At 33.4% G+C, this 16,273-nt stretch overlaps 1 protein-coding gene across 1 annotated transcript in view; it reads right to left on the reverse strand.

The window, feature by feature from the left end:
- TBCD (tubulin folding cofactor D) overlaps positions 1 to 16,273 on the reverse strand; it is a 430,774-nt gene that overhangs the window by 330,416 nt on the left and 84,085 nt on the right. The window contains 2 exon segments of the mRNA XM_051995656.1: positions 12,377 to 12,451; positions 15,443 to 15,503. Coding sequence (XP_051851616.1) covers positions 12,377 to 12,451; positions 15,443 to 15,503 — 136 coding nt within the window.

Genomic DNA, 16,273 nt, shown 5'->3' on the forward strand with positions numbered 1-16,273 from the left:
ATAATTCCAGATTGCTCTCCAGAATGGTTGGATTCGTTCACAACTCCACCAGTAATGCATCAGTGTCCCAGTTTTCCCGCATCCCCTCCAACATTCATCATTATTTTTTCCTGTCATCTTAGCCAATCTGACAGGTGTGTAGTGGTATCTCAGAGTTGTCTTAATTTGCATTTCTCTGATCAATAATGATTTGGAACACTCTTTCATAGGAGTGGTAATAGTTTCAATTTCATCCTCTGAAAATTGTCTGTTCATATCCTTTGACCATTTATCAATTGGAGAATGGCTTGATTTCTTATAAATTTGAGTCAGTTCTCTATATATATTGGAAATGAGGCCTTTATCAGAACCTTTAACTGTGAAAATGTTTTCCCAGTTTGTTGCTTCCCTTCTAATCTTGTTTGCATTAGTTTTATTTGTACAAAGGCTTTTTAATTTGATGTAATCAAAATTTTTTATCTTGTGATCAATAATAGTCTCTAGTTCATCTTTGGTCACAAATTTCTTTCTCCTCCACAAGTCTGAGAGATAAACTATCCTATGTTCCTCTAATTTATTTATAATCTCGTTCTTTATGCCTAGGTCATGGATCCATTTTGATCTTATCTTGGTATATGGTGTTAAATGTGGGTCCATGCCTAATTTCTGCCATACTAATTTCCAATTATCCCAGCAGTTTTTATCAAATAATGAATTCTTATCCCAGAAGTTAGGGTCTTTGGGTTTGTCAAACACTAGATTGCTATAGTTGGCTATTCTGTCTTGTGAACCTAACCTTTTCCACTGATCCACTAATCTATTTCTTAGCCAATACCAAATGGTTTTGATGACTGCTGCTTTATAATATAATTTTAGATCAGGTACAGCTAGGCCACCTTCATTTGATTTTTTTTTTCATTAATTCCCTTGAGATTCTCGACTTTTTATTGTTCCATATGAATTTTGTTATTTTTTCCAGATCATTAAAATATTTTCTTGGAAGTCTGATTGGTATAGCACTAAATAAATAGATTAGTTTAGGGAGTATTGTCATCTTTATTATGTTCGCTCGGCCGATCCAAGAGCACTTAATATTTTTCCAATTATTTAAGTCTGACTTTATTTGTGTGGAGACTTTTTTATAATTTTGTTCATATAATTCCTGCCAAAAAACTATTTTAATGACCTAGAAAAAGTAACAACAAAATTCACCTGGAAGAACAAAAGGTCAAGACTTTCAAGGGAACTAATGAAAGAAAAATAAAATGAAGGTAGCCTAGCTGTACAAGATCTAAAACTATATTATAAAGCAGCAGTCACCAAAACCATTTGATATTGGCTAAGAAACAGACTAGTTGATCAGTAGAATAGTTTAAGTTCACAGGACAAAATAATCAATAACTTTAATAATCCAGTGTTTGACAAACCCAAAGACCACAGCTTTTGGGATAAGAATTCAATGTTTGATAAAAACTGCTGGGAAAATTGGAAATTAGTATGGCAGAAACTAGACATTGACCCACACTTAACACCATACAACAAGATACGGTCAAAATGGGTTCATGATCTAAACATAAAGGATGAGATTAAAATAAATTAGAAGAACATAGGATAGTTGACCACTCAGACTTGTGGAAGAGGAAGGAATTTATGACCAAAGAAGAACTAGAGATCACTATTGATCACAACATAGAAAATTTTGATTATATCAAACTGAAAAGTTTTTGTACAAACAAAACTAATGCAGATAAGATTAGAAGGGAAACAATAAACTGGGAAAACATTTTTACAGTCAAAGGTTTTGATAAAGGCCTCATTTCCAAAATATATAGAGAATTGACTATAATTTATAAGAAATCAAGCCATTCTCCAATTTATAAATGGTCAAAGGATATGAACAGACAATTCTCAGACAAAGAAATTAAAACTATTTATAGCCACATGAAAAGATGCTCCAAGTCATTATTAATCAGAGAAATGCAAATTAAGACAACTCTAGGATACCACTACACACTTGTCAGATTGGATAGAATGACAGGGAAAGATAATGCAAAATGTTGGAGGGGATGTGGAAAAATGGGGACACTGATACATTGTTAGTGGAATTGTGAACACATCCAACTATTCTAGAGAGCAATATGGAACTATGCTCAAAAAGTTATCAAACTGTGCATACCCTTTGATCCAACAGGGCTTATATCCCAAAGAGATACTAAAGAAGGGAAAGGGACTTGTATGTGCCAAAATGTTTGTGGCAGCCCTGTTTGTAGTGGCTAGAAACTGGAAAATGAATGGATGCCCATCAATTGGAGAGTAAATTGTGGTATATGAATGTTATGGAATATTATTGTTCTGTAAGAAATGACCAGCAGGATGAATACAGAGAGGACTGGCGAAACTTGGATGAACTGATGCTAAGTGAAATGAGCAGAACCAGGAGATCATTATATATCTCAACAACGATACTGTATGAGGATATATTCTGATGGAAGTGGATTTCTTTGACAAAGAGAAGATCTAACTCAGTTTCATTTGATCAAGGATGGACAGAAGCAGCTACACCCAAAGAAAGAACATTGGGAAATGAATATAAACTGTTTGCATTTTTGTTTTTCTTCCCGGGTTATTTATATCTTCTGAATCCAATTCTCCCTGTGCAACAAGAGAACTGTTCGATTCTGCACATATATATTGTATCTAGAATGTACTGTAACCTATTTAACATGTATAGGACTGCTTGCCATCTGGGGGAAGGGATGAAGGGAGGGAGGGGAAAAATCAGAACAGAAGTGAGTGCAAGGGATAATGTTGTAAAAAATTACCCTGGCATGGGTTCTGTCAATAAAAAGTTATTTAAAAAAAAAAAAAAGAAATCAAGCCATTCTCCAATTGATAAATGGTCAAAGGATATGAACAGACAATTCTCAGATGAAGAAATTGAAACTATTTCTAGCCATATGAAAAGATGCTCCAAGTCATTATTAATCAGAGAAATGCAAATTAAGACAACTCTGAGATACCACTACACACCTCTCAGATTGTCTAGGATGACAGGAAAAGGTAATGCTGAATGTTGGAGGGGATGTGGGAAAACTGGGAAACTGATACATTGTTGGTGGAACTGTCAAAGGATCCAACCATTTTAGAGAGCAATTTGGAGCTATGCTCAAGAAATTATCAAACTGTGCATACCCTTTGATCCTGCAGTGTTACTACTGGGCTTATATCCCCAAGAAATTTTAAAGAAGGGAAGGGGACCTGTATGTGCAAAAATGTTTGTGGCAGCCCTCTTAGTAGTGGCTAGAAACTGGAAATTGAGTGGATGCCATCAATTGGAGAATGGCTGAATAAATTGTGGTATATGAATGTTATGGAATATTATTGTTCAGTAAGAAATGACCAGCAGGAAGATTTCAGAAAGGCCTGGAGAGATTTACATGAACTGATGCTGAGTGAAAAGAGCAGGACCAGGAGATCATTATATATTTCAACAACAATACTATGTGATGATCAATTCTGATGAACGTTGCTCTCTTCAACAATGAGATGAACCAAATCAGTTCTATTTGTTCAATAATGAATAGAACCAGCTACAATCCAGCGAAAGAATACTGGGAAATGAGTGTGAACCACTACATAGCATTTCCAATCCCTCCATTTTTATCTCCTTGCATTTTTGATTTCCTTCTCAGGTTAATTTTACCTTATTTCAAAATCCGATTCTTCTTGTGCAGCAAAATAACTGTATGGATATGTATACATATATTGCATTTAACATATACTTTAACATATTTAACATGTATTGGTCTACCTGCTATCTGGAGGAGGGGGTGGGAGGAAGTAAGGGAAAAATTGGAACAGAAGGTTTTGCAAGGGTCAATGCTAAAAAATTACCCATGCATATGTTTTGACAATAAAGACCCATACATATATCTTTTCAATAAAAAGCTAGAAAGAAAGAAAGAAAGAAAGAAAGAAAGAAAGAAAGAAAGAAAGAAAGAAAGAAAGAAAGAAAGAAAGAAAGAAAGAAAGAAAGAAAGAAAGAAAGAAAGAAAGAAAGAAAAAGAAAGAAAGAAAGAAAGAAAGAAAGAAAGAAAGAAAGAAAGAAAGAAAGAAAGAAAGAAAGAAAGAAAGAAAGAAAGAAAAGAAACAAAGAAAGAAACAAAGAAAGAAACAAAGGAAGAAACAAAGAAAGAAACAAAGGAAGGAAGGAAGGAAGGAAGGAAGGAAGGAAGGAAGGAAGGAAGGAAGGAAGGAAGGAAGGAAGGAAGGAAGGAAGGAAGGAAAGGAAGAAAGGAAGGAAGGAAGGAAGGAAGGAAGGAAGGAAGGAAAGGAAGGAAGGAAGGAAGGAAGGAAGGAAGGAAGGAAGGAAGGAAGGAAGGAAGGAAGGAAGACAGAAAGAAAGAAACAAACAAACAAACAAACACCAGCAGGATGAATACAGAGAAGCCTGGTGAGACTTACATGAACTGATGTAAATGAGCAGAACTAGGAAATCATTATACACTTCAACAACAATACTATATAAGAATCAATTCTGATGGAAGTAGAAATGAGTATGGACCACAACATAGCATTTATACTCTTTCTGTTATTGTTTGTTTGTATTTTTGTTTTTCTTCCCAGGTTATTTTTCCCTTCTTTCTAAATCTGATTTCTCTTGTGTAGCAAGACAACTGTATAAATATGTATACATATACTGTATTTAATATATACTTTAACATATTTAACAGGTATGGGACCACCTGCTATCTAGGAGAAGGGGTGGAGGGAAGGAGGGGAAAAATTGAAACAAGTTTTTGCAAGGATCAATGTTGCAAAATTACCCATGCATATGTTTTGACAATAAAAAGCTATAATAATAATAATTTTTAAAAACTGATGCAAGATACTTTCAATGTCTTACACAATCATCTTCCCTGTTCTTTTTAATCTCAAGATGCAGGTTTCTTGTCAACTAAATTCACAATTTTTAAAAGTAAAGAAAAAACTTATTCTGCTTGGCCCCTGAGGACATATCTATGAGAGATGGACAGTCTTTCAGAAAAGCAGATGATGGCTTAATAAACATTAAAAAAAAATCTTTAAATTTTTAAAATCTTTAAATTTTAAAAGTTTAAAGATTTAAGTCTATTTATGCATTTCTAAACAAGGCTCTAACAAAACATGATTTAGACATAAAAAATAATGTCATAAGCAAATTTGGGGAACACAGAATAGTTGACCTGTTACACATATGGATAAGGAAGGAATATGTGACCAAATAAGAGATGGAAAGAATTACAGAATATGAAATGGATCATTTTAATTACATTAAACTAAAAACGTTTTTACACAAATAAAAACCAATGAACCAAGATTAAAAGGAAAGCAGAAAACTGGGGGGAAACTGTTTACAGCAAGTTCCTTTGATAAAGTTGAGAGTTCTCAAATATATAGACAACTGAGCCAAATTTATAAGAACATGAATTATTCCTTAACTGATAGTCAAAGGATAAGAATAAGCAGTTTTCATTTGAAGAAATCAAATCCATAGTCACATCAAAAATTGCTCTAAATCACTACTAATTACAGAAATGCAAATTAAAACAACTCTACTATACCACCTCATACCTATCAGACTGGTTAATATAACAGAAACATAAAATGATAAATGTTGGAGGAAATGTGAGAAAATTAGGACACTAATGTACAACTGGTTGAGTTGTGAACTGATCTAATCATTATGGAAAACAAGTTGGAACTATGACTAAAGGAATATAAAACTAAGACTCAATAAAATCATTCCTAGATCAAGTATCTCAAAGAGATGAGGGGCAGGGAGAGGAAAAGGACCTCTTTGTACAAGAATATTTATAGTAGCTCTTTTTTGTTGTAGCAAAGAACTGAAAACTCAAGGGAATTCTCATCAATTGGGGAATGACCAAACAAGTTGTGGTATATGATTGATAGAATACTACTGTACTATAAGAAATGATAAGTAGAATTTTTTCAGGAAAACCTATTAAGACTTACATGAACTGATGCAAAATGAAGTGAGCAAGTACAGGGGAACACTGTACATTGTAACAACAATATTATATAATGATCAATTGTAAATGATTTAGTAGTCCTCAGCAACAATGAAAAGACAAAGGGCTTAATGATGGAAAATGCCATGCATTTCCAGAAAAAGAACGGAAGAAGTCTGAATGCAAATAAAAGCATACTTTAAAAAAAAAAAAAAAAACTAATTTTTTTTTAATTGGGGGGGAGGGGGGTATCTGTGTTTTCTTTTGAAAAAACTAATGACTAATGGGGAAGTATGTTTTGTGAGACTGAACATATATAACCTATATCAAATTGCTCATTTTCTGATTGGAGGTAGAGGGAAAGAAAATAATGCCTCTATGTCAGTTCTTCTTCTGCACTTCATTTCTACAATATAATTACTATATTTATCTTTTCCTAAACAGTTCTACATTTTAAAGTAAGATCATTCTCAACAGTGTCAACAATCATTCTTTTGAGCTATACAATTTCTGATTTCAATCTTAAACATCTAGTTTACATTTCCATGTAAAAAACATAAACAATATGTCCATGTTAATGAAGTTCCTTGAAATCAATCTTTGATATTGGCTCTTATATGTTAAATTTTCTATTGAGTTCACAGGTTTGGTTGAAAGAAAGTCCTGAAAATCTGCAAGTTATTTGAATGTCTTTTTTTTTTCATTCAATATTATGGATAATTTTGCTGGATACACTATTTTTGGCTACAGGCCCAATTCTTTTAACTGCCAGGATTTGCAGTCTTTTATCAGAGTTGCTGAGAAGTCCTGTACAATTCTAATTGCAGCTCCAGCATAAACTGTTTTTTTCTTGTTTCTTGCAAAATTTTCTCTTTAATCTGGTGGTTTCTAAATCCTTCTAAACAAAGGATCTCTTAGAGGTGGTGATAGGTGGATTTTTCCTATTTTTACTTTCTCCTCATGTTGTATCACTCCAAGACAATTTTCTTGATTACTTCTTGCATTTTTGTGTCAAGGTTTTTTTTTTGGTCACAGCTTTCAGGTAGTCCAATTATTCTTATATTTTCTCTTTGTGATCTGTTCTTCAGATCTGTTGCTTTTCTTATGAGATAGTTCACATTCTGTTTTTTCATTCTCTATATTCTGTTTTGTTATTTCTTGGTCTTTTATAGCTTCACTGGCTTCTCCTTGCACAATTCTAATTTTCAAAGAGTTATTTTTGTCTTTAAGACTGCATCTTCTTTCCTAGTTGGTTAAGGTGTTTTCCAGAATCTTGTTTTTCTTAGATGGTTTTTATTTTTCTTTTTAGTTTTTATTCAATGTCTCTTTTCATTTTTAAATTTGTTTTTGAGTTCTTTTATAAATTCTCTCTGATCAGGCAGCCATTTAATAGTATTCTTTGGGGTAGAAAAAACTTTTTTTTTTACTTTTCAGTGTCCCTTTCTGAAGATGAACCCTGATTTACCCTATTCCTATATTAAGTTACTATGGTTGGAGCAGGATGAATACAGAGAGGCTTGGCGAGACTTACATGAACTAAGTGAAATGAGCAGAACCAGGAGATCATTATACACTTCGACAACGATATTGTATGAGGATGTATTCTGATGGAAGTGGACTTCTTTGACAAAGAGACCTAATTGAGTTTCAATTGATAAATGATGGACAGAAGCAGCTATACCCAAAGAAAGAACACTGGGAAACGAATGTGAACTATATGCATCTTCGTTTTTCTTCCTGGGTTATTTTTACCTTCTGAATCCAATTCTCCCTGTACAACAAGAGAACTGTTCGGTTCTGCAAACATATATTGTATCTAGGATATACTGCAACATATCTAACATATATAAAACTGCTTGCCATCAAGGGGAGGGGGTGGAGGGAGGGAGGGGAAAAATCGGAACAGAAACGAGTGCAAGGGATAATGTTGTAAAAAAAAATTACCCTGGCATGGATTCTGTCAATATAAAGTTATTATTCAATATAAATAAATAAATAAATACAGTTACTACGGTTGGGTTCTTTCTTCTTTGCAAGTTCTTTTTTTTTTTTTTGTTTAAATGAGTATTAGTGTACGCATCTCTAATTGTGGAGATGGGGGATGGTGCCTCTCTGCCTTCACATCAGCTCTCCCTCTGACCTAGAACTTCAAACCAAAAGCTCCACCTTCCTACAAGTAATCACAACCATCAGCATCTCTGTCCCACTTGCCTCTGTACTCACCAGGTATGCTGGTTCCTTCTTACCCAGGAGCATATCTCTGTAGCAATGTTAGACCTAGTTATCCTGATTAGCAGAGGTTCCCTCAGTCTTCCTGGAGACTTTTGACTGTACACACACAGTCTTGGAGGTGAAAATTTCTGTGATTCCTGCTGAGGCTCTAGCCAAACCCAGCTAGCTTCAGTGGTCCCCTCTTACTGTTTCTATAGAACTAGCCTGGGGGTATTTGCACTACACACTGATTAATCTTTCTTCAGATTGTTTTTTTGGAGGACCCCTATTCTGCCCCAAGTTTTCTTGATTTTTCACCAATCTATGTTCACTCTGAGGGACAAATTTTTTCTGTTTGTGGGGGAAATCTGGAGAGCTTGAAATTTACCGACCTACTCTACCATCTTCCCAGAATCCTCCCAATATCAATCTTTACAATATCTTTCCCTTGCTATGGCTATATATATATATATATATATATATATATATATATATATATATATATATTATATATATATATTAACTGTCTGTAAGTGGCTCACTTCATTTTAGTCTCAAAAATAATTTATAAAACTAGCCTGAGAAGGCTAAACTTATTACAATAGTCAATAGACAACAGTGAGCCCTGAAAAATATACGCCAAGGGAGTATACTTTGAAAGAAAAAAATATGGATAAATCAAATAATTTTTCACCCCATTAGTAAAAAAAGGCATAGCCTACTTAAGAAGGAAATGGCAAACCACTGCAACATCTCTGATAAGAAAAGCCCATGGGCAGCACTAAAATAAGAAAACCTGTCATAGGAAGTTGAGACCCTGAGATTGGGAGGTATTCATTATGTTACTGAGGAAGAGCAAAGGACAATTAATTATAAGTAGCTCTAGTACTAATGAGGCAACTGGGCCAAAGCCAAAAGGAAGCTCAGCTATAAATGCATCTGGTGATAAAACCAATAGAACTGACCCTTTTGAATTGTGGTGCTAAAGAAGACTTTTTAGAGTTTTTTGTTCAACAAAGAGGTCAACTCAATCAATACTTAAAGAAATTAATTCAAGCTATTCACCAGAAGGTCAAATATTAAAAGCTAAAGCTTAAATATTTTGACCACAACATGAGAAGACTGGATTCATATGAAAAGACCCTGATATTGGGAAGGAAGACAAAAGTAGAATGGCAGAGAATAAGATGGATAGATAATATTATGGAAACAATAAATATGAATTTGAACTTTCTTCAGAACTTTGAAAGATCATGGAGGATGGAAGAGCCTGGAATAATATGGAGCTTAGGGTCACAAACAGTCAGACAAGACTGAACAATAATAACAATTGATAAATCACTATCATTATTTTCATATATAAAAGGAACAACAAATTCGTTCCTTAGTCAATAAATTCAATTTTCTTTACAAATAGTGAAAGATAACCAAAACTAATTTCATTGTTAACCAATTAAATCTAAGTGCCCACAAGACAATACTCCCAAAAGAGTTTGTCTTTCATGAATGTATTGCAATATATTTTGTAACAGGATATATCTACCATAGGTTTGGCGTTCTCCTGAGAAGGGCAACCAATATTTGACATATTGTTAATGCAATCCTTAAACTGTCAGTGGGCATGCTTGAGGCTAAGTCCAAGAGGAAATATATTTAAGAACACATTACTTTGCTTTATTCATACTGTCTTTTTTGACTAACAAGTATTTAAGCATCCTAACATGGTGACAACACAGTTTTCCACAAGATGCAATGACCATTCACTATTACAATTCTAAAAGTAGCACAAGTTAAAACTGGAATAGCTGAAACTAAATTACATCTGAACTCAAACTTGTCTGCTACCACAACTACAAAAGATATTTTATTCAGGAAAAAAAAATCCATTATGTAGGGAAAAAAAAAAATCACTCATCATTTCCCTCCCCAAAAATCTGTAACAAAATTGAGATTTAAGGAAAAAAGAAAAAAAAAAAAAAACATGCTATCATAGACAGTATTCTATAAGTTTCTCAACTCTATGACAATTTGTCTCACAAACATACAGAAATCTCTATAAATGCTCCAATTTAAAAAAATTTTTTTTAATAATTATAACTTTTTTTTTTTAAAAATAACTTTTTATTGACAGAACTCATGCCAGGGTAATTTTTTTAACAGCATTATCCCTTGCACTCACTTCTGTTCCGACTTTTCCCCTCTCTCCTTCCACCCCCTCCCCCAGATGGCAAGCAGTCCTATACATGTTAAATAGGTTACAGTATATCCTAGATACAATATATGTGTGCAGAACCGAACAGTTCTCTTGTTGCACAGGGAGAATTGGATTCAGAAGGTAAAAATTACCCGGGAAGAAAAACAAAAATGTAAACAGTTTACATTCATTTCCCAGTGTTCTTTCTTTGGATGTAGCTGCTTCTGTCCATCCTTGATCAAATGAAACTGAGTTAGATCTTCTCTTTGTCAAAGAAATCCACTTCCATCAGAATACATCCTCATACAGTATCATTGTTGAGATATATAATGATCTCCTGGTTCTGCTCATTTCACTTAGCATCAGTCCATGTAAGTCTCTCCAAGCTTCTCTGTAGTCATCCTGCTGATCATTTCTTACAGAACAATAATATTCCATAACATTCATATACCACAATTTACCCAACCATTCTCCAATTGATGGGCATCCATTCTAAATGCTCCAACATTATCTAAAAACTACTATACAACAATTCATTAAACTTAAGTTCACATGAACTTATCAGGTTTTGAACCACAATTTCAGAAAAGGAAAGGCTAACATATTAACAGCGACCTGCAAATAAAACAAATGTCTATTAAACTGAAGCCAGTGTATATTTTATGTTTAAAAGCTCATTCCAATCAGCATTCTATCTTTGAAGACACTCAAAATGAAGTACTATCATTCATTTTAATTCCTTTGATTTTTTTAAAGCATTTTAAAGCATTACAAAAACATGAAATTATTTTATGCTCCTATTGTTCAACTATAAATTCTATGTGAGGAAGCATGGTATAAGAAAGAATGATGGTGTATACTAATATTGTATTTAATTCATACTTTAACATTTAGCATGTATTGGTCAACCTGCCATTGGGGGAGGGGATAAGGGAGAAGGAGGGGAAAAATTGGAACAAAAGGTTTGGCAATTGTCAATGCTGTAAAATTACTCATGCATATAACTTGTAAATAAAAAGCTATAATTAAAAATAATTCCCTTAAAAAAAAAATGATGGACTCACACATTTACTAGATGTGAATTAACATGATTTATAGGCTCCTCATCTGTAAAATGAGGGTAATAATGTTATATTATTTAGATTACAACAAAGCTTAAAGTATTCTATAAATATGTTACTTATTCTTATTCTTATAGGGTTTACATTATAATCTGAAAAATCTACCCATCTGGCCTCTATCAGATAATGAAGACAATACAAAATAGCCAAAAAGCTATTAAATTGTTCATACTTTGATCCAGCAATTTTGCTAATAGAATTATACCCTCAAAGAAAACCAAAGAATGAGGGAAACAACCCACATGTACAAAAATATTGATAGCAATTTTTTTTCCATGCAGTAAAGAATCAGAAACTGAGGAAATGTCCATCAGTGGGGAATAGCTGAACTAGTTATGATAAATGAAGTGATGGAATAATATTGTGTTATAAGATACAATGAAGGGAATGTTTTCAATGAGCTTAGGAAGACATATAAAATGATGCAGAATGAAGCAGGCAGAACCAAGAGAAAAATGTGTATGATACCAATAGTACTGTAAAGACAAGAAACTTTAAGAGGTCTGGAAATTCTGATTAACACAATGACCAACCAAAATTCCAGATGAAATATTACCCATGTCTTGATAGAGATGATGAACTTAAAATACAGAATGAACTAGATTTTTATAGACATGTTCATTGCAAGAATTTTTTTTGCTGGTCACACTAGTTTGTAACAGGGGTTTTGTTTTTCTTGGTTTTGCAAACTGGGGAAGGGGAAGCAACAGGAGAAGGCACATCATAAATATAAAATTAAATTAATTTTTTAAAAGAGTACATCAGGTAACAGAACCTAAACACCACAGGGAAGAGAATCAAATATATTACAAGAATGATTTCAAAAGAGAAAATAATTTCACTTTGATTTCTTCACATACCTGAAACAGTCTAATACTGAACCAACAACATCATCTGCTAATTCTTTTGGTAGCCTTCCGGTTATTCTCCCAATTCTGTACAAGAAAAAAAAAAAATACAAACATACACAAATAAATAAACACACACACACATATAGATACACACACATACATACACACACACAATTATAATCTATGATGTCCTTCGAAAGGCTTACTATGAAACACCATCAATGAAAAATTTCACCCTGACTAAATAATATGTTTGTGGGGAGTTTTTTTGCCCAAATTTCAAAAAATACTACATGGCATTCTAAAATCTATCAATACAAAAGATACAAATTATAACAACTTTGTTCCCAGAATTCCCACTTGTTTACAATACTGAAAAACTGCAATAGTTTTCACTTCTCTTTCTTTGTAGTTCAGATTTACAAAGTAGCTAAAATGCTACTGTTAAACTGCCTCTGCCTTGGCTACAAATTTCATCCTTCAATTTTTATAAAGTTGTGTTAAATGCTCTCTCCTAGAACATTCAGTCAACCACCTCTGCTGTTTCACCACCTAGGAATGTACCAGGCCCCTAATTCTGGTACAGCTTAGTAATGACCTCTACTTCTTTCTGCTGCTGCTCATATTCTTCCTTCCAAGATTCTTATCTATTTATATTATTTTGTTACATTTTTCAAGGTTCTGTTTGTCTTCATTACCAATTTTGCCTTGCAGTTCAGTTTCTCATCCTCATCTGAATAACTCATTGTGAAAGTGTAAGATTCAAATAAGTTCTTGGAAGATATCTTGTGTCTCTGCTTCTTACCTTCAGCCATGTATTCTTCAGCTTCCTGGACTATATACTCATTGTTTTCACTGCTTAAGCAACTTTTGTCACTGGTGACTATAATTTTATTCTCCTTGCCTATTCATTTATCCGTAATAAATACACTAAAGATGCATTTGCATCAATGTCAAATGCTACTTCAGTAAAAAAGACACCCAGCAGGCAAGGGGAATTTCTATGAACTCAAACTTGCTAAGCAGGTTATCATTTGTTATTGTTCTCTAACCTAAACAAAGTGAGGAGATTGGTTGTCTGAATAGGTGACAAAAGTCAGTCTGCTTAGTAGGGATGTTGGTACTCCATTTGATCAGAGCTGTAATAACTCCACCAACAGTTTTAATACCCAGGGAAAGAGAAGTGACATTGACTAGCAGCAAGTCCTAAACTTTCTCAAATTTCTTAATTTGGCAGTGCAGATAGCAGTACCATAAGCAACAACTTCATCAGAATTGTTTTACCTCCTTAAAGAAGTCTCCCATAAGTGAAGATGTGAAAAGAATTAATCTAGTTTTGCATTACAAAATAGAATTCATGGTCTTTAACCAAGGAGGAAGTCCAGATTCAGCTCATCAAAATAAGCACAGGTTACAGAGTATAGCTTCATAGAGGTAATCTCAATACTGACTGGCCTAGGGACTGAAAAAGAGTGTGCTTCACAAGCAGAGTGCAGATAATGCATAGACTTCTTATCACTAATTTCCTTCTTGTACTTTCACTTGAACTCTGCAATGAAATGACTGTGTACTTATCACTGAACTGGGTGTTTCCAGGTATGGACTCAACTTCAAATATGTCATTTTCAAAGGTAATAGAGGTATGAAAAATGTCATTTCTAATGTTGAAGATCAATACATTTCTTTTGGCATCAACCTTGTTGTCTAAACTACTATAAACAATAGCAAAAAGTAGTTTGCTCTTGATGATTTGGAGCACACATATACCAGGGAGTTTTAGCATCATTTGTGAACTGATATTAGGAATACTGAAGTATGCTGGTACTCTGACCACAGCATTTATAACAGTTTTCTCAAGGTAAGTTTTGATCATTTCTTTCATCTTGGTCAAAACCACAATAGTTATTTCTGAACAGAAGCTTTTGGTCTCCATTTTTTTATTCCACTTAGACATGGCTTCATTTATCACTATGAAAGGTCATTGTTTCATGTATGGCTATATAACTGCATCATCAAATCAAACAATACAAGACTGTACTTTTAGAGTTTGTTGAAATGTGATTTGTTGCAGCATCATCAATTAAACATTTGATGTGCAAGCAAATGGCATAACTTAGAGTGGGCCTCCTAACCAATGACAAGAAACAAGTAAGACTCTAGATCCATTCCTAAGATCCCTTGCAGCTCTACATATATGACACTATAGTCTCACAGCTATGAAGGAGGAAAGCAGGGATGTCAGTAGCACATGTCAATACTAGGCCTAAGTGCATCATGCATTTTTATCCAACTGGGCATGTATCTGTTAGGACACTACTGCAACTGAAGAGAACAGGTTTGTCCAATATTTTTTAAGGTATCAATATATGAAGTGGTTTGAAGAGCATCAGGAAGCCCCCCCTAAGAAAAGAGTGTCTTTCCTATTGATTTCTCATTCATATATAATAATTTACAATTACAGATTTGTTCTTTAGATTTAAAAAAATAAAATGAAAATGGCATATATCCAATTTCCCAGGTAATACTAATTAACCTTTGTTTAAGTTGATCCTCAGATCCTTTTCACGATGACAACTAACTTAGTGCTAATTTTGACAGTACATAATTATATGTTCAAACCAGTGACCATTGCTTGAAAAAGTAAGGCCTGAATGAAATACCATCAGGCACCATAAATTAGTAAGTAGACTTAAGGCACTAGGAAACCAAGTGAAGAAATGTACATGCCATAAAGGAAGAGAAGAAAGTTATAAGGAAAGTTGAGAAAGCACTTAAGAAAACTTTGTATACAGATCTTGAGTTCTGCCTAGACATAGTTTCAATTTTAGAAGTTTTATTACTAGAAACTTACAACTTTAAAATAAAAATTTTAATCACTGACTCTAAATAGGTAAACAACTCTCTTTATCTTTAATCTAATTATTAAAGTTGTCAAATACTAGTTGAGATAGTAAAATGGTTTAGTTATCATCCAATTAATATAAAAATTCATCAAAAAAAGTTTTATATTTTGGAAAGGTCTGTGAAAATTACAAGATTCATCTAGTGATTTCAGGTAAATCACAAGAAACATACCCTTTTGCTGCAGACCATCGGACAACTGTATCTTTGTCTTTCAATCCAACCAATAGCTGCTCTATAGAGAGAACACAAGATAAGAATTATTTACTTTTGTTCCAAACAACGAAATTCTTTGTTTTCTTATAAAAATAAGATTTTTAAATATTCAGTTACATTACAAGTTTTTTTTAACAGGGTCTTTGAAGAATCTGCACTTTTATTTTAAAAAGAGGAACCATCTATTTTTGAGTTTAACAAAAGCAATGTTTCTAAATCCATGATGCAAGAAATTCAGAAGCATCCCAAATCTGTTTGGTTTTTAAATGAATTTCATGTTATATGTTAACAGATATTTTAAAAATTATTTTTAAGGGATTTTACAAAGTTTTATTTACAGTGAAGTGTTTTACCCCTGTGGAAATGATGAGTAATCAACTAAAGCTCATGTTTCAAATCCAAGCCAAAGCCAAAATCCATCCTAAACACAATTAGCTGCACAGTGAATAAATTATACTTTTTAAATATCTTTGTAACCTAAAACAAACTCAAGCAGGTTTGCCTAGATAATGGATTCTAGCAGCTTAATGCATTTGAATGTCTACAGAATGTACAAGTTAACAAGAAGGAAATTTCCAGGAGTCAAGATGGTTGAAGTAAGCAGTAAAGCATTATAACTCTTCCATATTCACCTCCAAAAAGACATAAAATAGCACTGCAAAACAAATCCTAGAACAACAGAGCCAGCAAAAATATGAGGTGAAATCTTTGAGCCCAAGAAACCTGGAAGACAGGAAGGAAAATTGTCTCACTCAAGTGAAATGGAATGAAGTCCAAGACAGGAAGCAT

This window comes from Antechinus flavipes, chromosome 4, assembly GCF_016432865.1.
Source record: "Antechinus flavipes isolate AdamAnt ecotype Samford, QLD, Australia chromosome 4, AdamAnt_v2, whole genome shotgun sequence".
NCBI lineage: Eukaryota > Metazoa > Chordata > Mammalia > Dasyuromorphia > Dasyuridae > Antechinus > Antechinus flavipes.